Source organism: Coturnix japonica, chromosome 5 (genome assembly GCF_001577835.2).
Source record: "Coturnix japonica isolate 7356 chromosome 5, Coturnix japonica 2.1, whole genome shotgun sequence".
NCBI lineage: Eukaryota > Metazoa > Chordata > Aves > Galliformes > Phasianidae > Coturnix > Coturnix japonica.
In genome coordinates this window covers 26,289,367-26,316,915 of record NC_029520.1, presented here as the reverse complement: position 1 = coordinate 26,316,915, position 27,549 = coordinate 26,289,367, and the positions used below count along the sequence as shown (strand labels likewise).

Below are 27,549 nucleotides of genomic sequence, written 5' to 3'. Positions count from 1 at the left end.
AGCATTGGAAAAGGGTGATCCTTCTAGACTTCCTGGAACTCAGACAAACCATCAACTCTAACCACTACACCCATCACTAAGCTGAAGGCTTGAGATTCCAGAGTCAAGGCAGAGAAGAAAACAACATTTCAGACTTGAATATATACAGGCCAATGAGAGATGGACTGTGTAGACAGCATTTGCCTATCAATAATATGATAATAGCAGCTGTGAAAGAGTTCACAGCCTGGCCACCTCCACCGATGTACACTTTCACAAGCATGGCATTACACCTGTTGTTCAATGCTGGTAAAAATGTATAACTAGTGGTGGTCACTGTGCTGAAAAACCGTGTGTTTTGTAGCTAAGAATTTGCTCTATCAAGTAGTGTTACTGTGCTCTTTGTATCTGTTGTCACTTCCATTACTACAGGCATAACTTTCAGAGTAACTCACATATTATACACTTCAAAGGAGGTATACAGGTAAGTTTCTCTTAAACATAAGGTATTCACACAGCTGAGGTTGTGGGATCTCCATCCTTGGAGACAATAAAAACTTAACTGGACCAGAGCAACCTGCTCTTGCTGAACATGCTTCGAGCATAGATTTAAGACCTCCAGAAGTACTTTTTCAACTCAGCAATTCTGTAATAGCCTATGCTGCCCTGACCAGACATTTCAAATCATACATACATTTATATTTTATAAATAGACTTCTGTAAGTGAGCTGTTTAAACTTCCATTTTCCTTGACTGCTTCCTTAGCTTAGCTTAGTTGTCTTCTGAGAAAAGCAAGTGTTGACATTATGTAAAGTTTTAACAGAAATAACCAGATTGCATTTCCTTGCTTAAGCTTCACAGGATAAATTTTCACTCTTTATCTAACCGGAACTGAAAAAAACAACAGGATTACAAGAAGCGAACACTACTGAGATGGCTTTTGTTCCGTTAATTCCTGACCTATCATAACCCTACTAGACCACCTGTGTTCTCATCCTGAAGAGATAACATCACACATTTGACTACATCTCCTTAAATTCTGATAAATACGTGCCAACTGATAATTAAGTTTATAGCTTCCCAAGTATTTCAAAGCAAAGACATCAGAGGCAAACACTGCATCTCCCGTATTCCACCCCTTCCCACCCCCTCACATCTAGAATCAACTATGCTATGGGCTATATAACTATATAACTATATAGTTACTATAACTATATAACTCTATAACTATAACTATATAACTGGTCTATGCTTTTCCTAAATCCAAGCCTGCATTCTTAGACAGCATCTCTGTATTCCTCCTCAATCAATTTGTATACACTTCTCTTTTAGAACCAAGTTTATCAGGAGCTACTTGCTCATCCAAGGTAGGGCCCTTACCACCTTTATTTAATTTCCAGCTCACTGAGTTGGACCATTCTTTTCATTGTTTTACATTTATAGAAACATTGGAGGACTTCTAAAAGAAAACTGTGTTTAAAAAGAAGATGATGTTTAAAAAGAAATCCAGAATGCCTTTGGTCATGTAACTACGTTAACATTCTTCATCAACACCATTTTTAGAGTTAAAGCATTCACTGTTTACAATAAAATAGCACAAGAAAACTAATCCCACAACAGCCACATTGACAGGATGATAAAAAGAAAACAAAACAAAAACAGGACAGACTAAAATTGTTACACAACTAACATTAATTCAACAAATAATTAAAAAACAAATAATGAAAAGCTTAAACCATTACCTTTCTTTTCAGGAGACCTAAGCGTGCTGATTTAGCATCTGGTGCTTTATAAGTCAACCATAAGGCACTGGCCACATGTTGAATAAAACAGACTGAATCACCATATTTTATTTCTGGGACTCCCATTCCATCAATGTCACGTTTAAGAGTAGAATCCTGCTTTTCTTTTAGTTCCTATGAACATAAAAGTTGGCATTTAATCCCTGTACTGGGGCAGAATAAACCACTGAGTTCTACAGCAAACAACAACATTTAACAATGTTTATGATATCTCTGCTGTTAGGATGCGGCTTAAAGTTAATTTCAGAAAATTTCTAATTGTCTGTACAAAAATACTCAGATTCTAATTGTTCAAAAATCATTTCAAACTTGAAGTAACACCATAACTACCAGAGCAAAAAACATCAAGTAAAATCCATTGCCAAGTAAATATGTATTAAAAATTTTAATTATTAAACTAACCTAAACATTTCACCTAAGCTAATCAGTGATTACTGATTTTGTTAAAGACTCAATTTAGTACAGTCTGAAGAACACTATATTAAATTTTTCAAATTTCAGCTTAAATAATTAGAAAAAAAATAAGCAGAAACTTATTTTTAAAATAAAGTACTTTTATGCTAGCTAAGTTTTTGCCTATAACTAGTATATGCATATTAAAAATACACTTGCAATGATTTCTCCATATTCCAACAAGCAGCAAAGATAGGAAGACTCAGATTTTAAACATATTTTACATTTGCATCTCTTTATTTCTTACATTTATTTTCACATTCATTTTCTTTGCAAGAGGAGTTGACTCATTCAAACCTCTTTTCAAGCCACTTCAGTGCTTGGTTGGAACATCCAGTAAAATTTTTAAACCCAAGATTATAAAAGCAAGCAATTTTTATTTCTTTATTTATACACAGTTTTCCTTTCAAAATTGCATTTGCAAATAAAGACAGAAATATTTAGTAAATTCTGTAATGGCAAATTTTGGATGCGTGTGTATGTTTGTTGTTAAACAGAAAATGAGTATTAGGTAGTATAGTATTTCCTATAATTCCAAGTCCTCTGAGGTGTAAATTGTTGCTAAGCTCTTGCTAAGAAAAGAAAAAAGGTTAGACACTGATAAAAGACACATGTAACAGGTTTTCATTACTGTTTAGTGAATGTTCAACATCTATGGAGTAAAAGATGATCTACTGTAACTAAACCATTTTCATTTAAATGGAATCTAGCTGTCATCTTTCAACGACAATTTTAGTTGAAACCACAAAATAACATCAAGATGAACTATAATGAAATTACAACATATTCCTTTAGGATACCACTACAATTACAAAGACTACGTGAAAATCATGTCACATGTGGATTGCATTACTACATACAGATAAAGATGAACCACTTCAAAAAGTATTTGCCGTGGGACCATTAAATAATGAAGAATACAAGGAAATAACACAAATTCATTAACTTTAAGCAATTAATTACTTAGCTCTACATAGCACCCTGATTATTAAGGCATTTTTATCAAGTATTACAAATGTGTCAAGAAACAAGCAAAATGAATTAACATGTTGTTTGTTAAAACTAAAATGATACTGGTTCGTTTTGATTACACTTAGCATAAATAAATAAATAAATATCACATTTCAAAATGTTCTTGGAGCCATAAAGGCTGTTTTCACTTTAAACAACAGAGCAAAAATGCCTCTTTGTGAAGTTTTGTTCTTTGCGCTCTGTCTAAGATTTTAGCCAAGTCATTTGATAGTACTGTGCAAAGAAACGGTATATTTTCTAACAGCTATCAGAAGTCTAAGTTATAAAAAGATTATTGCTAGAAAAAGATGATAAAAAAAAAAGTAATAACAACTATGATCTATAAGATATTTGTAACTTTACAGCAAGACATCAAATCATTTTGTCCTCCAAAACCCCCTCTTCACAGCCTATTTTCATTTAACTCCCTGAGGCCACAAATGAATCAAGCTGAAAAAAACAAATCACATCACGGTCTGGAAGTTGTCAAAGGAAAAATAACAACAGTAATGAAAAAAAAATAAAATAGGAACAAATGAGCTTGGGGGACAAAGCTGACAAAGATAAGCATCTTTCACAAATTGTTTAATATACTAGAAGGGCAAGATTTCAAAAATGGAGAATACCTGCATAAGAAAAGGAATGGCAGACTGAATGAGACAAAGAAATGATTATCTTCACAATGATTTTTTAAGTCATCTTGTAGAAAAATGTCCTTGATACTTCAAGGGCCTTTCTACCCTCAAAAATTAATAAGACTAATCTATGTATGCAAGTACAAATGGTATCTTTTAGTACTGTGCATTGTTGCAGCACGAAAAGTACTACCACCTGCTGCAGCAATTTAACCAAAGAAAAAGATGCAAAGTCATCAAATATAAGAGCAGAGAACTGATATATGCTGCACACTTATCTTGCTGGTGTTTACTATAATCCATGCCTTGCTTCATACATTTCTATACCCTACTAGCCAAAGCTAAAACAAAAAACAACAACAAAAACATGTAATTTCAGTTTTACTTCCTACTTTCTAGTCTTATATAAAATAAGTAGAAGTGGTGCTTACTTGTAAATAGCAGCAATAAGATACGAACCTACAAATGAATATTTGAACACTTAGCAACTATGGTCTCTATATGGCCTATCATCTTATTCCAAAAACTAACTAAACTTTATGATTACTACTAAACTATTACGACATCCTAATGCCATCTTGAGCCCCTAAGATAGCTTCATGTTGGCAGTAATATTAAAATGACATCAAATCCTTCTGCATGAGTCATCTGTGACTTTTGAATGTGTTAAAATGTTACCTACTCAGACTACACAAATAATTTCTTCATTGTTAGTTGTATATGCGGTTATCAAAATAAAATATGAAATTTCAAATATTAATTCTGAGCTATGATTGTTTTTAAAGAAATAACATTTTAAATCATGTATAGCTCTTGATTTTATTTCTGCTCAAATGTGAGTATAATTATGGTTCTGCTCAACAGAGTACAGTGAGCCAAGTACTATGCTGGAATGAGAACATCCCATTTCAAAACAGGATTCCATCTGCTGTAGGGAAACTGCTGTATCTGTGGTCACAAGGCATTACAGAACTCTTGGCTTAAAATATGAAGACTGATACTTTAAAACTTTTGAGAAAGTGAACCCCATTTTAAATCAACAAAAGAGATAATTTTGTTGCATTTTTTTCAACTTAGTTGGCATTTATTTGCAGAAGCAAGTCAAATACATGTATTTTGTTTTCATTCAAATCAGCACCATAAACTAGAACATTCTATTAATGTCTCTTTACTATATTCCTTCACGTTAAAATAGCCCTGTTATAATCCTTTTTATTTTAGAACATATTAAGAAAAAGTCTAATTTAAATTTTAATTAAAAATATCTGTTCTGACTTCCAGCACAGCCTGGCAAAAGGAAACAAAACAGTCAAGATAAGTTTATTGTCCCCAAACGCTAAAAAAGGATTTGAAAATGAAGGAAAACTTTTCAAAGAAACTCCTAGAAAGCCTTGGATATTTCATACACTCCACAAAATAAGATTTATGTGCAGAAATTAAAAGGCAGCCACACTTGCATTCATGTTGTATGGCCATTCATTCTAAGTTCTTCCTCCTTTTACTATTCATGTAATCAGTGCATATTTTTTAGGTTAGCCCTTCAAATTTGTTTCTTCTTACAGGCCAGATTAATCTCTGGACCTTATTCACATCCAAAATCACATCTTTCTTCAAAAAGTTTTAACCATCCTATTATCACTGTTTGTTCCCTTATCTTTGGAAACTAACATCTCTATCCAGTGGCCAGTGCAGGACTCAGATTCCTGACAGTAAACAACTATTTTTATTCTTGCCTCAAACAAAAGCAAAGTTACACTAAGTCAGTGTGCAATTAGGCAGTGAGTACATTATAACAATTTGACCACAACATTAAACCAGGAACTACAGCATGCCTGCCACACTCACCATTAACAAGATGCTCTGATTTGTAAAAAAACTGGAAAAAATTACAGCTGTAATAAAAAGGCCTGCACAACATCATACAAACAATCTCAACTGAATAGCCTTTATGCTGCAGAAAGAACTGATGTGTTATTTGGTGAGCCACTGCTATCTAAGTCACAGTTCCTGTTACTTTTTCAATTATTCTGATTGGTTATAATAAGAATTGTTGGCATACTGCATGCAATCATGCTAATGAAATAGACATTTAAAAAAAAAAAAAATGCTAAGGAGGAGTATTTTCTTCATTATATTAACGGAAGTCTAGAGTCTGCCAAAGCCTTGAATGACAGATTTTATCTCATACCCAACTAACTTCAGAGATTCTCTTTCAGTACTCCTCAGGGACCATACAGCATTCAAACTGACACAGAACATTTAACTTCTTTTATCCAATAAGAAGACACCTATTGTAGAAACAACAGCCACTGTTTGTCATTAAAGCATGTAAAAAATTATCATCTTTGGTGTAAAAACCTTTCACCTTCTGGAAAAAGAAAGTTACTAATTTTGCTTTCTTCCATCTTCATCCCCTCTCATTAGTACTGCTTTTCTTAGCTGGAAACGATGAAAAAGCTAGTAACATGCAATTAGCTAATAGCTAATAAAATAGACTAACTTGCACAACATATGCTTTAGAAATGAGCAGTAACTTTTTGCTTGCAATTCACCTATCAGCACACAGCACAAAGAATAACAAAGGCAGAATTTTTCCAAACCGAAAGGAATTTATTTCGGCTATAACATAATTGAAATGAATGGCAATCAATGAGTTGCTGCATAACCAAAATGATTCTATAACATTTGTGTTGAATTAACTGTGTCTTGTACCGCATTACCTTTCAATCCTGTTTGATTTTTTGCTTGTTTGTTTTTAAAACTGGTCAACAGCTTAGTTTACTCTGGAATTTATCTGTCAGATTCATTTCTCTTAAAAGAAATCTTTGTTACTCTTGATTCAGGATATTTACCTTTGGATGCAGAAATGCAGAAACCCTACAATTTATACATTAAAAATAAAGTAGAAAGTTATGAAACCAATTCAGATCTGCATTTGAGTGTTTCATGTTGAGGACAAACTTCCATTAATGTCATTTACCTTTGATGCTCTGAAACAAAAAGCAGAAGATGCTGTGTCCGACTTTTCTCTGTCCAACATTACAAGACCTTCATCATCATTCAAAGCCAAGTACATTCCTGTTGTTATATGTCGAAGACGGAAAGGCTGACCCCATCTGATGTTACTTCCACTCCAACTAAATGTATGAGACATCAAGGAATAACTTATTAAGTAAATGAAGCTAGCATTTCTATTTCCTGTTTCAGAAATTAGAGATGATATATACAGAAAGTCCCTTCTGCTTTTGATTTCAATATTTGCATTACGTCAGATGCAAAACTGGTAATATGTTTGTAATGGAACCTTGGACAGAAGTAATCACTATAATTTTCTTGCTCCTCTAAACTCACTCCGTTTTATTACAATATTACATGCATTGCATTTAAAAATCACTACATGTTTTCTGAAAAATATTAACATGCATATTAAACACTATAATACTGCATAACCAAATTAAACTTAAGTGAGGGACTCAACGTTCCAAGGAAGTATAATTTCCTTTAAGATATAGAACTACTCTATTAATTGCAAGTACATTTAATTTGTACTTACAATACACCAAGTGTAAAGCAAGCAGGCATTGCATAGGGCCACAAAGTGGTGGCTCAGCGAGCATCTTATCAATGTCTCCAAACACCTGAAGGGAGGATTCAATAAAGATGGAGCCAGATCTTCTCATTGGTGCCCAGTGCCAGGACAAGAGGTAAAAGACACAAACTAGATGCAGGAGGGTCCCTCTGAACAATCAGGAAGCCCTTCTGTGCTATGCAAGCAATGGGGCACAGGCACAGGTTGCCCTGAGGCTGGAGTCTCATTTTTGGAGATCTCCAAAGATCATGAGGACAGTGATGTTCAATGGTACCTGCCAACTTCAGCCATTCTGTGATTATATTAAGTCACTGTTTCCATAACAGAAGTAACTAACAAATAATAAAATAAACCTGTACCTTATCCGAAGGGGTTCTACTCTCCACAAAGACCTCGCTCGAACACCTGCTCCTCCAGTTTCATAAAGCACTTTCCTATGGAAATATTCAGAAGATCATCCTCTTGCCTTTGTTTATGCTACTTAGTTTTCAGAGCATTGAGTTCTATAAACTATCTAGGACTCTCAGCGAGCTCCATAGATGAAGATGAGCAGAAAAAAAAATTTTTACTCATCCTTGAAAACACAATACAGAATACAAATGTCCCAGGCAAGTTAAGATTTTATGCCATTTATATTACTATATTCTCCCTCAGAAGCTGATACTGTATTTTCAAACTGGCTTGGAATTTTCTTTTGTACCTTGGTGACATGGTACAATAGACATCATATATAAAATACGCTGTAGAGACTGGGCTTGCAGAGTTTGTTAAATGCCTTCATTTATTATTAAAATCTTCCCTATTAATGCTTGCTGACCTCAACTTACATTAGTACACACTAAACAGGTTAAAATCTTGGTGGAAACTGAATTTCAGAATTTCAGAAATACAAAAGTTATGACTGATTTTCTGCTTAGTAGGTCTCTCAAATTATAATGTCTCTGTTTAATTAAAAATTACTATCAAGGCAGCTGAACCTGTATAACTTATCTAATCTTAAATTTAACTGACAATTAATGATCTACACATATTTTTTAGAGAAAATGTGAACAACAACAACAAAAAAAAAGCACCACCACTCACTTCTGCTGTGAATCATTCTGATCTGTAGAAGGAATTGTCAAACATTCATCATGACCATGGAATAAGCGTACTACATGCCCACCAAGAAGATATCCTGCAGGAGAATCACATTCACTTATTAGCTTAAAAATTGGCCATCCCAAAATATCATCCTCAAAATAAATAAATAAATAAAACCTGCAATTAATTGTAAAATCCATATGAAAAAGTATATTTTATCTTAGTATTTTTTAACAGTTAAAAAAATGTGTTTCTTCTGAAATTAAAGATAACGGGACAGCAATCTCTTAACATTTAACAATCAAATTAGGATTCTGGGACAGAAAAGGAAGAGGAAAAAAAGCTTAATTACGTTTTTGAAAACTGCATGTTTCATGTACAGGCCAAATCTGTTAAATGAACAAATATATAAAGTAGAAAGAGTAGAATGAAACTCATACTAATGCCATTTCTAAATCAGGAAAATGATAACAGGCAATTATCCTGTTGCCAATTATTGCAAAGGTCAAAAGGAAGAAAGAACGGGAAGAAAATACACCACTCTGATATTTATGTTCTATCAAGATTATTTGACATAAATCACAAAGATTCTGTTATGAGACTTTTTTACTATGTCACGTTGCTGTAGTATTCTCTTCAGTATTGTGAATGCCTCATATCTTTTCTGATGAGTTAGAAGAAATACAAAATGTACTGATTTTTCTATGTTTTATGCTGTGCATATGATTTTGATCTAGTTTTACTGAAAATTCAGTATTGTCTGCGTTACATAATATTAAAAACTTGTTTTAAAACACTTTTCCTTCTCTTTACTTGTGTTAGTGTTATCCCGTGGACAATTTCAGTTCTCATACACTTCTTGAGAATATTCAGACAGATACTGTCTGACTTTGTAATCTTGCAATAGACTGTGTTAATGAAGAGGATGGCATTGAGATAGGGAGTAGTATCAATTGAATGAGTCTTTCATTACAGAACAAGAAGTTTCACACACAGAATAAGGTAACATTTCTCAAACATAATTGAGAAATGCAGTAAAAGTCCTAGTGAGAAATCAGACCATCTGGTGTGGGATTTAAGGCTGATTAATATGATATATTTATTGTGTTCATTTTCTGTGACTATCAGAGAGATGCTATAATGATGCAGGGCTATGAAATCCGGAAAGGATAATGAAAAGGTATCTTTGAAAAACACGATGAGGATATTGAAATAGGAACTACAAGAAACCTGTTATCCATTTCGCATGTACCTCATTTCTCTTCTGTAATCTCATGACACAGGGTTATTGAAATTCCTCAACAAAATCTAAATCTACTGACTTTTCTTACTCATCAGCCCTTACTTCCAAAAATTACTTACTTACTGGAGACCATAAACTCATTTGTTGCTTGCTTGGTCTTCATTTCTCATGTAACTGTTTATGCTTTGTAAATCCAGTGTTAGACTACTCATTTAGTTTTTCAGCCATTAACTCAGCAGAAGTACCTGTATTTCCCTATATTGCCTTCCATTACTCTCCTATCCTGTTCTCATTTTCCATAATAATCTCTTCAGTTTTATGTTCTGAGGTGTTTGCATTCAATCATTCTTCACAAAATATGATTCGAAGCCATTCAAACTGTACAAATTTCTAAATAAAATACCAAACCTTCAGTAATATTGCTTCCTGAGCACGTAGGATGCACATTCCAAAGTGTCTGCATGAAGGAGGCATCTACCTGAATACTTCCATTTGACATGGAGAGATGCTGGAGCAAGAAGATAATAACAGGAAACAGTTAACTCTGTGCTTAAAAATATTTAATATATTCTTTCTCAACAAAATAAAAAAAAAAAAAAAGGAGACAGAAATATATTCTTGAAAAATAAGTAGGAACATGCTTTTAAAATTATCTTTGCTAACTCTTAATGAGCACTCTAAAACTGCAGCTTAGAAATATTCTACGGTTAAGAGAAATAAAAACTTCCCAATACAGGGAATATTGAAGGCTAAAGGCATGAAAATAATCTTGATCTAGTGTGAAGAAAACTATTCAAGGAGAAAAATTAAAATAAAAATCATTAGAACCAGACATCATTTTGTAGATTAGAAAAAAAAATAATCTGTAAGAATCCCAACACTTCCCCAATAGTCTGTATTTTTCCACCATCTGGTTCACTCAGTTAATAACCAAACCTACCAGGTATCTTTCAGAGGACACACTGACCAGGATAAGATCATCACCTATTCGAACTTTTTCTCCTTCTGATCTTTGTTTAGAAGCAGGGTGTATTGTCCACCAGCATGCCTCACCTAAATGACAGAGATACTCATCAGTGGTGTGCAAAACAGATAACTCATGCAAAATTTAATGATATTTTTGGACATCACTGAGACAACCTAATAAATGTCTTATAAATCATTCATGATACAATTCCAACTCTTTTTTTTTTTTTTAATCCACTCAAATATTTCAATTTTCTCAAAAAAAAAAAAATATTAAAAAATTAAAATTGGCAGCTAATCTTTGCCATCACTGAAGATGTTATTTCCTGTTGCATGTTTTGTTAAAGCCACCAATCATTTACAAAACAACACTCAGAACTATTTTTCCTTCAGCACCAGAAAATCACTGCTAGCTACCATGGTCTTCATGATCACATTGTGTATCTTCTTTTCCTTAATGTTCATACCTGTAATCACAATATTCTGTACCACTTCCAGTCTAAGCTACAATTACACTGTAGAACTGAAAGAAATACTCCATAATTTTACAATATTGCTGGTAGCATAAGGCAAATTGAAAAACCTTGTTAATCAACTTTCAAATTTCACATAAAGCATTCTTAAAGTAAGAAAGCTTCAAAAATGATTATGAAGAATATAATAAAGAAAAGCTACAACCCTAGAAGTGTGAAGTACTAAATCCTCCAAAGCAAATCCTTTGAAGCATCTGGTGGCTTTTGACTGAATATTCACCAGGTCAAAAAAAGCTGTCTACAGATGAAATTGATTAAAATGAACATTTTCATGAATCCAAAGAAGGGTAAGAGGAAGTAAAATTTTGATGTGTACTTTATGAGCTGTACAGGCATGCTGTAGTTGTCAAAACTCTCAGCATAGAAAGACAGCTAATCACTCCTTTTACATGCTACTTTTTATTTGTATTTGGCATATGTACAGTAAAATAAATACCAGTACAGACATATTCCAACTATAGGCACGTATTGAAAATTTCAAATGCACAAGCAGATACACAAACAATAATTTTAGAAAAACAAACAAACAAACAAAACAACCAACTATCTGAGTGAGAGAACACATACATTCCTCTTACCAACATGCTTAATGAAAATGGTCTCTGTCTAAGGCAGCAATCAAGCACACAAGTCTGAAACCATCTTCTTCATAACTACTACTGAAAGACAAACCTCACTTATTCAAACTCACATTGTGTAGATAACACAGACTTGGGCTGCCCTGAATGTAATGCCTCCTATTTTAATATTTTGGCCCACAGTGTTAGAGGCAGATGCTTGTGGTAAGGCAATAGAGCTTGTACCTTTCCACCAATAACCCATTACACTTTTTTGCCATGTGACAGATGGCAGCAGAGGGGCAGCCTGACAAAATGGCATCTGACAGAACTGCATATGAAGCAAAGGTGTAAAATTTTATTTTCCCATGCAGAAAATATGACTCCTACTGACATCCATCGACACTTGATGAACATTTATAGAGACCAAATATAGGTCTCATATAGATGTGAGCACCCTTCACAGAGATGGTGGGTGTTGCTTTTTAGCAGTGGTGACAGCAGTGCACAAGACAAGCCATGTTCTGAATGTCTATGCAGATTTTTATGAGTGCTGCATCACACAGCTTCTGTTCACTGTTGTGAGAATATAGAGCTAGTAGTGGTGACTATGTTAAAAAATAATGTTTTGTAGCTGAGAATTCGCTCTAAAACAGTGTTGTTTTGAGCTCTTTCTGTTCACTGAAGTTTCCACAGAAAGCATTACTTTTGGAGTGATCTATGCAGACAATGTCACTCGGGAATATAGTTTCAAAGATCATGGCTCACAAATATTTTAGACATCTACATGACAGTGTCCCTCCATCATCAATTAACCTAATTAATTTTTATTTTAATTTATTTTCAAAATAATGAAAAAATGAGCAGAAAGCACAAGTTGATATTAGTGGAACTGGCATTTTTTCATTTGAAACTTCACATTAATGAGGAATGTACATAGGTATAGTAGTTTCTTCTTCACAGTGTGTGTCTTCCAGCATGTACTACAGGGTCATTTAATTATTTCTGGAGGACTCATCACTTAGTAACACTATGTATACATCAGAACCTAAGCCTGTTTGTGATAGCTTGCAAACTAATTGCTTTTCAGTGAGGTATCTTATTAATTTACATATGATATCATGAAATCTCAATTGTTTTAATAATATTTCTATCAGCAGAGGTCTGACAGCACTCCTTGAAAGCAGCTGATTAAATTTTAAAACTTCCTTATCATTTCTTGTTTGCTTTGCACCTTTTCCACTCTGAGGTAGTATTTTGATCCATTTTATGATTTTATTTTTCTTCAATTCTTTTAGCAATGTGCTCATTGCATTTTTTCTGATTTCTTCATTATAAGCTGCCAGCTTCTTTTGTTGTATGGTTAGAATGTATATTATGAATGAACTGATACATGACGTTATAATTACAATAATCCTAGCAATAGGGTCCAAAGAAAATAAAGAAAAATAAATGCATCAAATCTATTTTATTCAACAAAAATTTTTACTTTAGTCATTACCACTAGTCTTATTGTAGTTCTGGCAAATTAGTTTAATTACAATGATGCTCTACACTTCTAATCACAATCAGTTCATTTACTTAAAGCCATCAATATTCACATTCATCATTTACTTTCAATCGATGTATTTCTAGTGAACAAATAGACACGACAATCACAAGCTTTCAGGAATGTTAATCATGATCCATCTTATAAAAACAGAGATGTATGAAAATTTTTTCTTTCAAAATAACCTGTCATACCTGCTGCATTTTCTCGTAGTCCCACATCAAATGCAAGTTTATCTGTCTGGGATCTTGATGATGTTAAACATGTTAAATACTGAAAAATAGTGAAGTTATTGGAAATCGAAATCAACAATATCTATTATCATAAGTGCAGAATTAATAATACATTCACATTACCCTACCTTACTATCAGGCCTGTGTAGTTTTATTTTAATGAAAGAATAGTGTTATTTGCATATGTATATGCTTTCCCCAGTTTCCTTAAATCATCAAAATATTTTTTTCAATTCAGCATATATTTATTTTCCATAATATAACTCCTTCTCAAAGCTTCACAAGGTTAATGATAGGAATTGGTAAACATCTTAGTATAGTCTCACTGTAATATGTTTCCTGCATGACAGCATACTGTGTATACCAAAGACAGAAATAATACTTTCAAATTCTGGTAAATCAAGGCAATTACTATTTGTATGGTTCATAAAAAGCAGTCACAGAAATAAAAAACTAATACAGTAGAGTAGTATACAGTGCTGTAGCACAGCAAAGAGGAGGGAGGATGCTTCATCTTATTTCTTTAGCCTTTACTAATGATAGTTGTATGGCCACTAATAGTTCAGAGATCAAGAGCAGTTAAAATTTTCCAGTCATACAACACAGTAAATTTATACAAACTAGCATATTTGTAGACACAGTCCCTGGGAATATCTAATTTGTGAATTACACAAATTCACTTGTGTTAACAGCAGCTTGCTAATGGAATGATCACTGTAATGGATTCCTGAAGGACAGAATTTATGGTTAAATTCAGTGCTAACTTTCTGACTGACATGGATTTGAACAGTCTAAATTTAAAACACTGACAACTCCAACCATATCGAGACATCACAAGCTATTCAATTTATTAATTTATTTTTTAGTTTAGTATGGAAGAATTACAAAAAACAATTATTGAAAATTCTTACAATTATTTTTATTTTAAATACATCCATTTATGAGTTTCATATTACCAATTTATTTGCAAGTGTGTTTTTGCTTACCATTTCACTGAACGAATGTCGAAGTAGTATAGCGTGGCCATACAGGAGAGTTCTGTGACCACCTTGAGCTGCCTACAGAACATGTCAGAGAAGGTTAGAACACCAATGCACTGCATGAACTACAACCTGATTTATGTGATAATTTTAAGTAAAAAACCAAATATTTAAGCAAATTATCAAATGCATATGATGCATAAGAAATCATAAATGAATTAGCTACAATAACAGCCAAATGTACACTAAGAAAACAAATGTCCTTAGCCACAGCTTGTTCTTGCAATGTAATTTTTAACATAATTAAATAAGATCACTTTTTTTTCTTCAAAAAAAGTTTTGTAGTAAAATACAAGTACTTACCTTTTTTACAAACTTCTCAGAGGCATTAAAAAACATAAAAAATAAATATATATACATATATACACAAATTGGCTTCTGAAAGAATATACAAAAATCAACTATTGCAAACGATTTAAGCACTTATGAAGGATAATCACTTTCTAGGGTTCTTGTCATATTTACCATTTATTAGACTGATTAAAGCAACTGGAACCATAGTTTCAACAAAGCACCATTTGTTTTCAAATTTTCATATTTTCAAATATGGAAATATATTGCAAAATCAGAGTAGGCAAAACTGGATTTTCTTTGTGATCCCTTTAGTTTTGACTACTTCTCAGTAACCAGAAAAAAAAAAGAAAAAAAAAAAGAAAAAAAAGTTCAAGGAAATAGGTTTAACATACAAGCTACAACAGAAAACTTTTAGGGCACAACAAATCACACAATTGCAGGGGTTGGAAGGTCCGAACTCTTCTCCTAAAAACCTACAATAGGTTGCACAGGTAGGAGCCCAGATGAATCTTGAATATCTCTGCAGAAGGAGACTCCACAACTTCTCTAGGCAATTTGTTCCAATGTTCCACCACCTTTACCACAAAGACTTCCTTCATTTAAATTTTAGGCCACTGTTCCTTGTCATATCACTACACACCACCAAGAGCCTGGCCTCATCCATTTGCCTCTCACCTCCTTATAGATATTTATAAATATTTACCAAATCCCCTCTCAGTCTTTTCCACAGCCTAAGTAGACCCAGGTTACTCAGCCTTTCCTCACACAGGAGACGCTTCCAATCTCCAAATTTTTCAGAACTAAGGGTCCTGGAGGATGAGAAGATGAGCATGAGCCAGCAGCGTGTACTTGGAGCCCAGAAGGTTAACTCTGTCCTGGGCTGTGTAAAAAGAATGGCAGCCAGCATGGTGAGAAAGTCATGTTGCCCTATTTTCTGCTCTCACAAGGCTCCAACTGGGAGCATCATATCCAGGCCTGGAACACCCAGCAAAAGAAGACGTGAAGCTGTTGGAGTGGGTCTAGAGGAAGTCCATTACAAAGATCAGAGACACTGTAAAATCTTATTAAATATTAATTTATCAATAATATTTCATCTCATGTTTAGAGGTGGCATACCTATTTTTTTCCCTATAGTTCAACTGAACATGAGAATAAAGCAACAGAAGTGAATTTACATATTATTTTAAAATCCTAGAATTTTTAACCATGAATAAAAATGGACTAGTGACAAACTAAGTGGAAAGCACAAGTCATTTCATTATTTTGTCTCACTGGTAGGGCAACAACTCACAAGTTGCTCAAAATGAGCATGCAGATCATTCACAATACTGGCAAATCTAGGTTCCTATTAGGCCTAGTAGTTACCTGTAGTATTGTCCTATTCTATATAAAAAATAAAAATAAAAATATAGAAGTTGTATTTCATTTTTATCAATAATAAATCATGCATACATTTTTTAAATGGAAGTCTTCTTTCTCAGGATATTTAGATTCTTAGGATATCTTAGATTTGAATTGATACAAAGAAAGTTTTTGTAATAACAAATGCAGACACAGCATTGTAATTATTCCAGTAAGTAGGCATACAATAATACAGTAAAAAAATTAATAAGCCCAAAGAACAAAATTATTAAATGATTATTTTCTATTCAACAGTTCTTGCCTCTTATCACAGGTTAAATCACTTAAAATTACAATAAAACAGTGTAGGTACACACCTACCAGAAAAACAAAACAAACAAACAAGAAAAAACCCCACACCCCCCAAAAAACACCCGTGCATACTTAAATCTGAACTCATCACACAGATTTAAACTTCTCCCTTTCTTTTGTTGATAGAACTTAATTCCCAGCTGGTAATTTCATGTGAGGATAGATCAAGTAAATCCAAATATCTCAAAAAATTTCCTTGCTTCATGAATCCCTCTTTGATAAATAGCATTGTAACACAATAATGCTTTTTACATTTTACAATGTAAAATTTAAATTTAAACAATTTACAATTTAAACAAAACTCATCTCTCATATACTCTCACCAGATTCATAAAAGCCAGAGAGTCCAAGGGTTCTTTTGTTCCTTTCTCAGTTGGCAGCTGAGAATGGACAATGATAAATGAGCTCTGAAAATAATGTTACTGTTTTCTGTAAATATTTCAACAGCCTAGCTGCACCTGTTCCTCAATGCCATATTAAAAAGTAACTTTAATATGGCAGTGGAACATCAACTTCCCCAAGAAAATAGGAAAACTGAACAATCTGCTATCACACAAGTTCCCTCATCCAGAAAATTCTGGAACAAGAGAAGAAATAATAATAAAAAACATATTCAGAAACTTAACATTCTTTGATATCAATTTACTTACCCCTTCACTGGCATTATCTCCTGTGCTGGTCAACATCTCTTGAAGGGCTCTGACAGACAGAGACTGTTCAAGGACAAAATTACAGATGGAAAGATCTGGAGGAACATACTGCAAAAAATTAATTAATTAATTAATTAATTAAAACAACGAAAGAACAAAAGAGCAGAGTATATTAAACATGACAAAAAAGTGTATTTGAAACTACATATTTTGATTATAACATCTGTTTTTCCACTGTTTTTTGTTTGTTTGTTTGTTTTTGAGATGGATGTAACCTTTTAACAAAATAACATAAATCCATTCTTCAGAATTTGTCACTACAGTAACGTCACATTTATTAGAGTTGTTTTTATAGAAAAGTAGAATGGCTTGGGTTACAAGATACCTCAAAGATCATCTAGTTATAATACTGCACAAAAATTATACCATGAAAATTATATTTGTTCTCTGATGCCATTGAAAAGAAAAATAAAATTAAAATAAAATAAAATAAAATAAAATAAAATAAAATGTCTATGATCCTATCTGATGTATGAAGCTTAAACCCTGAATATATTTATAGCTGCCCTTAAAGGTCAAAGACTCAAAAAATTTTTTATGATTTAATAACATAACCTATTTTAGGGACTTTCTCCTCAACTACTGAATCAACAACAACTGCTGGTTTTGAAACATCAAATGTTACCTCAATTCAATTAATTAACATTAATGTGCCCAATAAAAGATGTGTACATGGGAAAAAAAAATAAAAATGTCAGTGGGAATCTTATCACTGTATACAAACATCTGACAGGACAGCACAAAGCCCAACTACTCTGTGGCACCAGTAAAAGGACAGGAGAAAACTGACACATACTGAAATTCAAGAAATTCCGAGTGTGAGAAAATGTTTTTACCATGGGCATGGTCAAATTCTGGAACAGGTTGTTCAGAGAAGCTGTAGAATCTTTTTCCTTGGAAGTGTTTAACCCCTAACTGGACAGTGTTTTGAGCAATCTGGTCTGGATGGACCTATGCTGAAGAAGAGGATGGACATGATGATCTCTATAGGTATTCTCCATCCTCAACAATTCTGAATTCTGTCACTTAACGATATAGATCATGGCTTCGAATACACTTTAAAGTTGAAACATGATTTATTAATTTTCTAATCACACTGACAGGAGGGAATAAAATTCTGGATAAAGATATTTTTAAAGCGATAAAAAGGAAAAATAGAAATAAATGAACACTATATATAGCAAGCTACTAAACAACAAACTATAGCTGGTTCTTTACAAAATTTTTCATTGTTCTCAGTGATGGCTATAAGTTTAGAAGTCTCTCTGAGTAGCCCTTTCAAAGTGATTACAAGCTCTGTGAACTTCTTAATTTTAAACAGTCTTCAGAAGCTCCTGTGATAGCATCTGCTGGTAAGGCATGAATGCAAAGTAGTTCCATGGAATTGTATAGTAACATGTTTTTCCTTTTCTTAGACTTAGACAATTGGCCCTCTGCACTCAGCATTGGTGACGCTGCACCTCAAGTACTGTGTTCACTTTTGAGCCCGTTGCTACAAGACATTAAGGCCCTAGAGTGTGTATATCTAAAATCACATTAAAGAAACTGCAATTAAACATACTAATGGATAAGCAGGTTAACAGTCATTCACCGATTACATCAGATGAGAGAATCTACTTCTTACTTTAGCTTCTGATGTTGGTTCCAAAAAGCACAGGCGATTTCCAAGTCCCTCAGCTGCCAAGCAAAACTTCCTTTGTTCTTTGTGAACACTGGAAACACACTGAAGTACTACTTCGTCATCCTGTCACAACACAGCAAGTGAGAAGAAAGGAAAAAAATAAACATTTGGAAGTTAAATACACTCCATAGTGCTAAAGGACTGGAAAACAAAATCCCTTGAAAATTAACACGTTATATTTCTATAATTGCTAAAATGTACATTTGTATAGATGTATTTGTGCATGCATACTGAATTGCACACACACACACACACATTTGTATTCAAGAAAGCATCAAAGTATTACATAGCTTTTATCTCCAAGACTTTGAGAAAAGCATTCTGTTCCCTTAACAGTGCCAGCTACAGTGCCACAGTGGAGAATAAATAAATAAAATTTATATAATAAAAGTAAGCTGTTACACAATTTTACTCTCTATTTATTTTTTTTTTTTACAGCAAATTTAGTTACTCTGCCATTTCAAGCAACTGTAGCCTATGTATAATTTCATTTCTTTAGTTACCACAGCATGTCCTCAGTATAAGTCCTTTGATGCAAAATTTTAACTTCAAAAGTCTCGTTTAGTTTTGAAACCTTGTACAAAACCATGGATCCAAGTGCCATTTTTTTTAAGTGAGAAGAAATTCCTCTTTCATAAGAAAATGTTTCAGACATATTTCAAGAATAGGATTAGTGTGGAAAAAGTGAGGTAAATAACCTTATTGTTTAGTTATCGTAATTATACCAAACTTTTACAAGCTCATACATAACACAATGCTTGAGACACCTACTTACAATGTGACAAGCCCTTATTTACCTCTTAACATGTGATATTAAACTTGATATAAGCATGTTGAATGAGATTATTTTTAGCAATCAACAGTGTCATAGATGTACACAGAAATAAAACATACATCTCAATTTCCAATGCTTACCCACTAATCAAGAATAAGATCACTCATAGAATAGCATGTAAAACAACTTATTTTTATATAGATATTTAAGTGTTCACCAAAATACACTACCTTAGAAATTTTTAAGGGGGTGGTGGAAGATGACAAAACAAGAGCAATATGATACATCAGTGTCCTATCCAGCTATGCTATACTGGTGTCAATTATTATTGTCAAAGCAGATACAGAACAGCCGCCTGAACTAAGAGATCACTTGAACAATTATGTTCTAAAAACAGCACTTCTTTTTCCAGTCCATTATGCAACTGAAGTGAAAGGAGAACAGCTACTAACACTTGGAATAAAAGGTTGAAGTGACAAAATGGCAAAAATAAATTTCACCAAAGAAAGTAAGTGAAGTGCCCTTTAAAATAAAAAAAATCAAAAGTAGTTTTTTTCACTTGTGTGGTTCCTCACATCTGGAAAAGTTACGTAGCTTTCTTTTAGGTGACACTTCACTGCTTGCTTACTGCTTCTACTACTAATGATAGCTATTAAATTTAAGACTGAACAATTGGCAGATACTGACAGTATCTCCTATCTAGCTTTGCACACTAGTCAATGACATATTAAACTGTACAGTTTAGACCATATTTAATCAGCTGGTTCCTGTATTAACCTTAGAGGTTACATATTTTAAAGACCTGAAAAGAATAAAATACTTTCCATAAAGAAGTACTTCCTGATTTCCAACCTAAACCTCCCCTGGCACAACTTAAGGTCATAACCCCTCATCCTGTCAAGTGAGAAAAGACCAGCCCTGCTCTGGCTGTAAGCACCTGTCAGATATTGGAAGAGAGTAACAAGGTCTCCCCTCTGCATCCTCTTCCCCAGAACAAACAGCCTCAGTTCCTTCAGCCTCTCCTCACAGGGCATACTCTCCAAGCCCTTCATAATCCTTGTTGCATTTCTTTGGACCTGCTCCAGCATCTCAATGTCCCTTTTGTACTGAGGTGCCCAAAATGCAGTACTCAAGGACCTGCTCACCACACCATTCCTGATACAAGCCAGGATGCCATTGGCCTTCTTGGCCACCTGGGCAGACTGCTGGCTCATGTTCAGCTGACTGTCCATCAGTACACCAAGGTCCCTTTCCATCAGGCAGCTTTCCAGTCTCACCTCCCCAAGCCAGTAGGGTTGCCTGGGGTTGTTGTGACCAAAATGCAGGACCTGGCACTTGGCCCTATTGAAACTCATACAGTTTACCTTGGCCCATCCATCCAGTCCCCACTGTAGTGCCTTTCTCCTCTCTGGCAGATCAACACTCCCTCCCAACTTGGTGTCATCTGCAAACTTACTGAGGTTGCACTTCAACAGCAACACATTAAGAAGAATGCAATTCACACAATTATTTAAAAATATATATATCTTTTTTTAATTGAGCCACAGCTCAGTGATTCATTACCAGACAGTATTTAATCTCAGTTTTCAGGTTGTCTTTCTCCTCAGATTTTATAATAATGGTAAAGTTAAACTGAGAGTGTTGTCATGTGGTAATTAGCCAAACCATATAAAATTGATTTTAATTAAATCAATGACTTCACTTGCAGCAAAATGAGTCAGTGATCAAGCAGAACTGATGTATTGCAGGCATGACTTTGTGTCTGCTCAGTTCAATAGTTTTTTAACTCTAGATTGGAGAATAAATGTATTTTTACAGTTGCTGAAATTACTTGTTTATTTATGTAGCATATACATCCAATATTTAAGAATTATAATCATCTAGACAATATATTTAAATTTGTATACAAGCCGTATTCAACAATAAACTTCTATGTTTCACATTAAGAAGCAAAAAGCCACCAATATCTTAAACATATGCACACACATTCAAATTTTGCTAGAAAATCATCCATTATATTTGATTTGTTATCTACTGATTCAACAAGATTTACTGTTCTCTACTCAATACTGAAAATGAACTGATAAAATTAACATGACACAGAAAACACCTGCAGAAACACAAACAACTTTGTTGTTACATCCTGCAGATTCCAGTAAGTAGCTGCTTCTCAAAAGAAGTATGCATATTTTGCTTATATTTTACTCACACCTGGGCATAAATGTTCAAGTCCTTGCACATGAAACACTAACTTTAAGATGAAGCTAGTGTGGAACTGTTCAAAAGTTTAAAATTTATTGGATAATATACCCCTTCCATAAAGGTTCATATACTACTATTTCAAAGTGTTTGAAATACTATATGTATATTACTATTTCAAAGCAAACACAAATAAATGAACCTCAAAACTACTGTTTTCTATGGTGAAAAAAGCAGCCTTACACCAAGCCCCAAATATGGCTTATGAACTTCAAGTGGCTATCCCTTCTATCAGACCTCTGTCTGTCCAGTCTTCCCCCTTCTTCAACATAGAATTCACACTCACAACCTCCTCAGCTCAGCTATAGAGAAACAGATTTCTTTTGTTTGTTTTGAGGGCAGTTCCTATTAGCTCCATTTAATATTAGTAAGCTCCTGCATCAGAATAGTTGATGAAAATTATCTTCACGTCACACACTGAGTCTGTCTTTTGCAGGCAGAAAAGTCTTAGCCTAGACTATTATATTAGTTAGGACTAATAAAAAGAGCAGCTAAGAAAGATAGGACTGTTTACCCATGAGAAGCCATCTTTGGGGGCTGTTAGCCTATATGGCATAAAGACAACAGGCATGTTTTAAAAAAATAAATAAATAAAAATTACTAATTATGAATATGAGCACAGCAAACAGTAGAACAGGTTGCACAGACTGGTTCTGGAGTACCCAGCTTAAAATTTAACTAGACTAGTAACCCGCTCTAGTGTCCCTTTCACCTCTGTAATTCTGTGGTATAATGAAATAAAAGAAAATTAATTAGGGGTATGAAAAATACTTTATAAACATACAAAAAGCTGCACCAAAATCACAGAGAATACTATATGTTTCTCATGTGCAAAACAGAATTACTAGTATAAAAGACTGTAGCAAGATACAGGCTGGTTAGTAGAAAAGCACGAAGATATCAAAGCATTAAACCTGGCCCTGTGTAGGGAGTGAAGTTTGTATCACCAGATCTTTAAAGAACGGGTTATGTCAACATCTATGGATGTACTGTCACAGGGGTATGGTCTGCCTTTCCTTTGATAAGAGAATATATGCCCCATAAGCTCTCTTAAATCTCAGCTTTTCTAAGATCCCATAATCTTTATGTAATCTTTCTTGTCTACTGTATGCTTAAATATGCTTTAGAATGTTTGTTGGCATCTGCAATTTAGTTCTTCAAAAGATTATCATGTTGGGTTGACACTGACTTAGAAAAGCTTTTTGCTCAGCAGTTTCCACATGCACTAGGTACAAGGGTGATTAGAAGACATTTTACTTCTGAAGACTTTTCATAAGATCCTAAGAAGTCGGGAGAAAAAATAAAGCTGAGTCCAATTCTGTTTTCATGTTTAGCATATATACATATGTGCACAAAGAGAGATGAAAGCATTTAACATGAAATGTAGCAAAGAAGAAGAAACCTGAAGAAATATTTTTCACTTAAAAGTCTGCAAGGTTAAATCTTCAATAGTTCCATCATTTTCTTTCTAGTGGAAAACAATTAAGGGCTTCAAGCTTTAATAAGAACAGTCAGATTTTGACAGACAACATCTAAGAAACAGTTATGATTCTTAGATTAATCTCATACCTACTGATGTACATTAAAATTGCCTGTTCTTACAAAGCTTTGTTTGAATGTTTGCATACTACTGACTTCAGAGGAATGCCATAAACTGAAATGTACTTCCCCTGAGCACCCGGATTGTTCCTAAACGGTTTAGATAAGTGGTAAGACTTCATCCCGTTTAACTGGTTAAACAGGTTCACACTGCAGCATTACAAAATGCATTATACTAGAATATTTTCCACATGCCACGGCCTAATCTTATCATATTTCATGAGCATTACTTCCTAATGGTCCTTGTCAGAGTTTGATTCATAGTTTCAAAATTAACAATGTGCTTTCTTCCAGCTTTGCTGCTAGTATTAGCATTAGCCAAATATCCATTTAGATGTTGCACTTGCATTTCAGATACTTACATACTTTTCCATTATCACTCAAGCAAAGTTTATGAAACAAAAAAGGTTCATGTGATGTTTTTAATTCTTGCAATGTTTACACAGCTGTGCTGCAATATAATTAAGATTTAATTAGGCCCTTGAGAAAGAAGTGGATTTTTGGTCCCAAAATACAGGCATTATGGCCAAGCTGTTGAATTAGAAGATCATGTTAATATACCATGGTAGGCTTTCCTTTGCTTTTAACATCTACATACAATCTGTCTGGCAAACACTTTAAGTCACACAGTGTTTGCCAGTCACATAACAAAGTGGTACCTAGACATAACTGTCATGTTGTAAGTCATCATGCAATAGAAAGCAAATTATGAAAATCAGCCTCCGGGACAAACTTAAATCAGTAGTAGTAGTGGGCAGCTGGATACTAACCATACAGCACTCATAACCAGATTTTAACTTCTTTTTTAAAACTTAAAAGCCTTTCTTCCCTCAGTAAGTACACAAATTTTCCCAGTAAATTTCCCCCAGTTCGCTACATATGTATCTTTATGATGACAGCAGTTATTTGATGGAAATTCACAAAACGCCATCTGACAGTTCTCAGGAGACTTTAAAAATAGAGCAGGGGTTTCCGTTGTCAGTCTACACCCTCAGAATTGGCTGGATCAAAGCCTGATCTCAACCCTGGAACATACTTCCATATCTTATATCAGGTCATCAGCAAAGCAGAATAAGCAAGTCATCAGACAGCAATAAAATTTAAAAGTACACCTTTACACTTACGTTAACACTTCTGAATGAAATGCTTTAGAAAACAGAATGTAAGCACCACTGCCTAAGGAAAAAACAAAACAAACAAACAAACAAAAAAACTATTTGGATGGTTGGATGGGGCCCTGGGCAACCTGATCTAGTAAATGTGGAAGTTTGGTGGCCCTGCCAGGCAGGGGGTTGAGCTTCATGATCATTTAGGTCCCTTCCAACCCAGGTAATTCTGTGATTCTGTGGATATTTTCTGGAATAATTTCATTATAATTCCTCTACATCTTGTTAAGTATACCCATTCTCTGCAAGTCTGCAAGCATCTCCAACAGGTACCATAGGCATGGTTTACAAAGCTGATACATATATATATGAAATAACTTGAGTTATCAAGTACTGTGACACATTATCTTTTTCCTACACCTTCCTCTCCCCCTCTACCCCCCCTTTTTTTTTTCTCTAAAACCCCACCTCTTCAACAGTTCTAATACACAATAAAGAGTCAAACAAAGTATTTCACTATTTACCATCTTGCTTCTTTTTTCAGTATTTCAAAAAGGCTTGCCAATGAAGTACTTAGTTTGTTGTCTTCCTTTTATTTTTACTACTGCATTTTTTTTAGTTGTTCAGGAAAAAGAAAAGCATGGGTCAGTGTCAGTAAATCACACTAAGCAGCAACACTCTAAATGACATCCAAAATATTTATGCATTGTTTGTCATAAATGATAAGTATAAAATATTAAGAATTAGATCTATAATGTTATACTGCAAGGAAGGCAGCTTTTTAAGAGTTAAAACAGTCATATGGACTATCAATGACTTTATGCAAATCCATGGCAAAATGAAGTATATCCTCTCCTATTAGACTAAGTTTTGCCCTGCTTTAAAAAATGAAATGACTTTAAGTTCATGTTAATTCTTAAAAGGGCAAACAGACTAAACCATCAGTGTGCTCAGTGATGATCAATGGAGTATTATCAGAAAAGAAGTGAATATCCTGCTTAAGTACATTAATGTTACTTAATCGTAGTCTTGGGATTTGGATATTTTGCACCTCTGTGAGTCATGACCTTTGAAGTAACATCATACAAGTGAATTAAGAAATAATAACCTGTATTAGTTCCTTTGAATGGAGCTTTTTTCTTTTTCTTTTCTTTTTTTTTTTTTGAAAGAAAAAGTGAATACAAGAAACGTATGTGCTCATAAAATAATATTTTGTTTGCTTTTTCTATTCCTTTTACATCCATTACAATAAATTTACTTCCTTTACAGCAATTAGCAGGCAGCCAGAATTAGAATGTAGAAGAGAAAAATTCTGGCATAATAAGTTCAATCTTCAGGGCTTCATTTATACAATTTTTTTATTTTTTTTTTTCCTGTGCAACAGACACTCAGAAACATTAATGGAATAACCAGTGTCTTGTATCAATTACATATGAAGCAGTTTAAAAAAACCTGGCACCCGAAACTAAGAAGGAATCCAAATAGAAGCTATCAGCCTTTTGGAATCTTAAAGCATGACCACTGGATTAGTAAAGATACCAATAGTAACAAACAACATTTAGGTCATATCTATTTCAAATGAGAATGGGCGTGCACAGCACTTGGCATATTCTTTAAATGGCATGTTCTGTATGCACGATCACTTGTCTTTAGGCTATTAACCATACATATCACAGACGCTTATTGAACATCACAGTTTGTGAAGGAATGTAAGAAGTAAAATACCCAATAATTTTGGTGACTATTTTAAGCAAAAACTTCACTATATTCAGTAACCTTCTATGTTTGCTATAGTTTAAAAGAGAAAAAGCATCAGCTACAGGTAACATTCCAGAAGAAATCCTTCAAACAGGATTTGAAGAGAAGATATTTTTACCATCCTTCTTATAAGATATATGAAAAAGGAAAGAATAGTATTGAAAAGATGACACAGAAATAAAATGTGAACATTAAAGTACATTCATCTGCTAACCATCACATGCCAAGTATTTGCAAGTATTTCTCAAGTCAGAATTGAGAAAAGTTCTAGTTGGGACAGGACATCAAAAAAAGCATATACCAATCATATGGTCACTGTAGATATCCTCATTAAAATAAAACCAACAACAAACAGCTGCATGGCTGCATCCCTTGGATAGCAATTTTCTAGATGTCTTATTGTTATTGCTGCTCCAATAACCAAAAATCTGCTATCAATAGCAGTGTTTTAAAATGACAGTTAAGTTTGCACTCTCCAACAAACTCATTAGATTAGAAACACATGGGCTAACTACACTTTAGCCACAGATATTTTATGTCAACCATGCTCTTGTTATAATGGATCTATAACTAAGATTGACTGTAATTAATGTGAATAGAATGGTTTTTCATAAAATTACAACAAACATTTCTCACTGTCTGTCTAAATGATGCTGCAAAGCAAAATAAACATTTGTTAATTTGCTTTGGTTTTGTTTTTCTTTTTTTCTCATTAATTAGATGATGGACTTGTCAAAGAGAAGTGCACTTAATTTTATAATTAGATTGATTTCTAAAGAAATCTCGGTATCACTGTATTTTTCACTGTTTCTTCGCCAGATAATAAGTTATCAGTGTTCACACATGTAAATCTCTTCACAGGTTTCACTATAAAATAAAAATCAGTCATTACATTTGTTATCAAATTAGTAGGATAAAACTTACTAAGTTTAGACTTCACAGATTCTTATCATATGACCACATGAAATGATGTTGAGATTG

General features: G+C 33.8%; 1 protein-coding gene across 4 annotated transcripts in view; it reads right to left on the bottom strand.

Moving 5' to 3' along the window:
• The window catches only part of RYR3 (ryanodine receptor 3), a 174,165-nt gene that overhangs the window by 111,049 nt on the left and 35,567 nt on the right, over positions 1-27,549 (bottom strand). For 2 of the 4 annotated variants that reach the window (XM_032444977.1, XM_032444978.1), the window contains exons 2-12: positions 19,015-19,134; positions 17,331-17,438; positions 14,977-14,988; positions 14,620-14,691; positions 13,595-13,673; positions 10,736-10,848; positions 10,204-10,303; positions 8,553-8,646; positions 7,829-7,903; positions 6,861-7,017; positions 1,722-1,895 (exon numbers count right to left, since the gene is read on the bottom strand). In XM_032444977.1, the coding sequence (XP_032300868.1) occupies positions 1,722-1,895; positions 6,861-7,017; positions 7,829-7,903; positions 8,553-8,646; positions 10,204-10,303; positions 10,736-10,848; positions 13,595-13,673; positions 14,620-14,691; positions 14,977-14,988; positions 17,331-17,438; positions 19,015-19,134 (1,104 nt within the window). Of the gene's footprint in view, positions 1-1,721; positions 1,896-6,860; positions 7,018-7,828; positions 7,904-8,552; positions 8,647-10,203; positions 10,304-10,735; positions 10,849-13,594; positions 13,674-14,619; positions 14,692-14,976; positions 14,989-17,330; positions 17,439-18,226; positions 18,347-19,014; positions 19,135-27,549 lie in introns of those variants that run through there. The other 2 variants (XM_032444979.1, XM_015864781.2) reach the window with 2 other exon arrangements.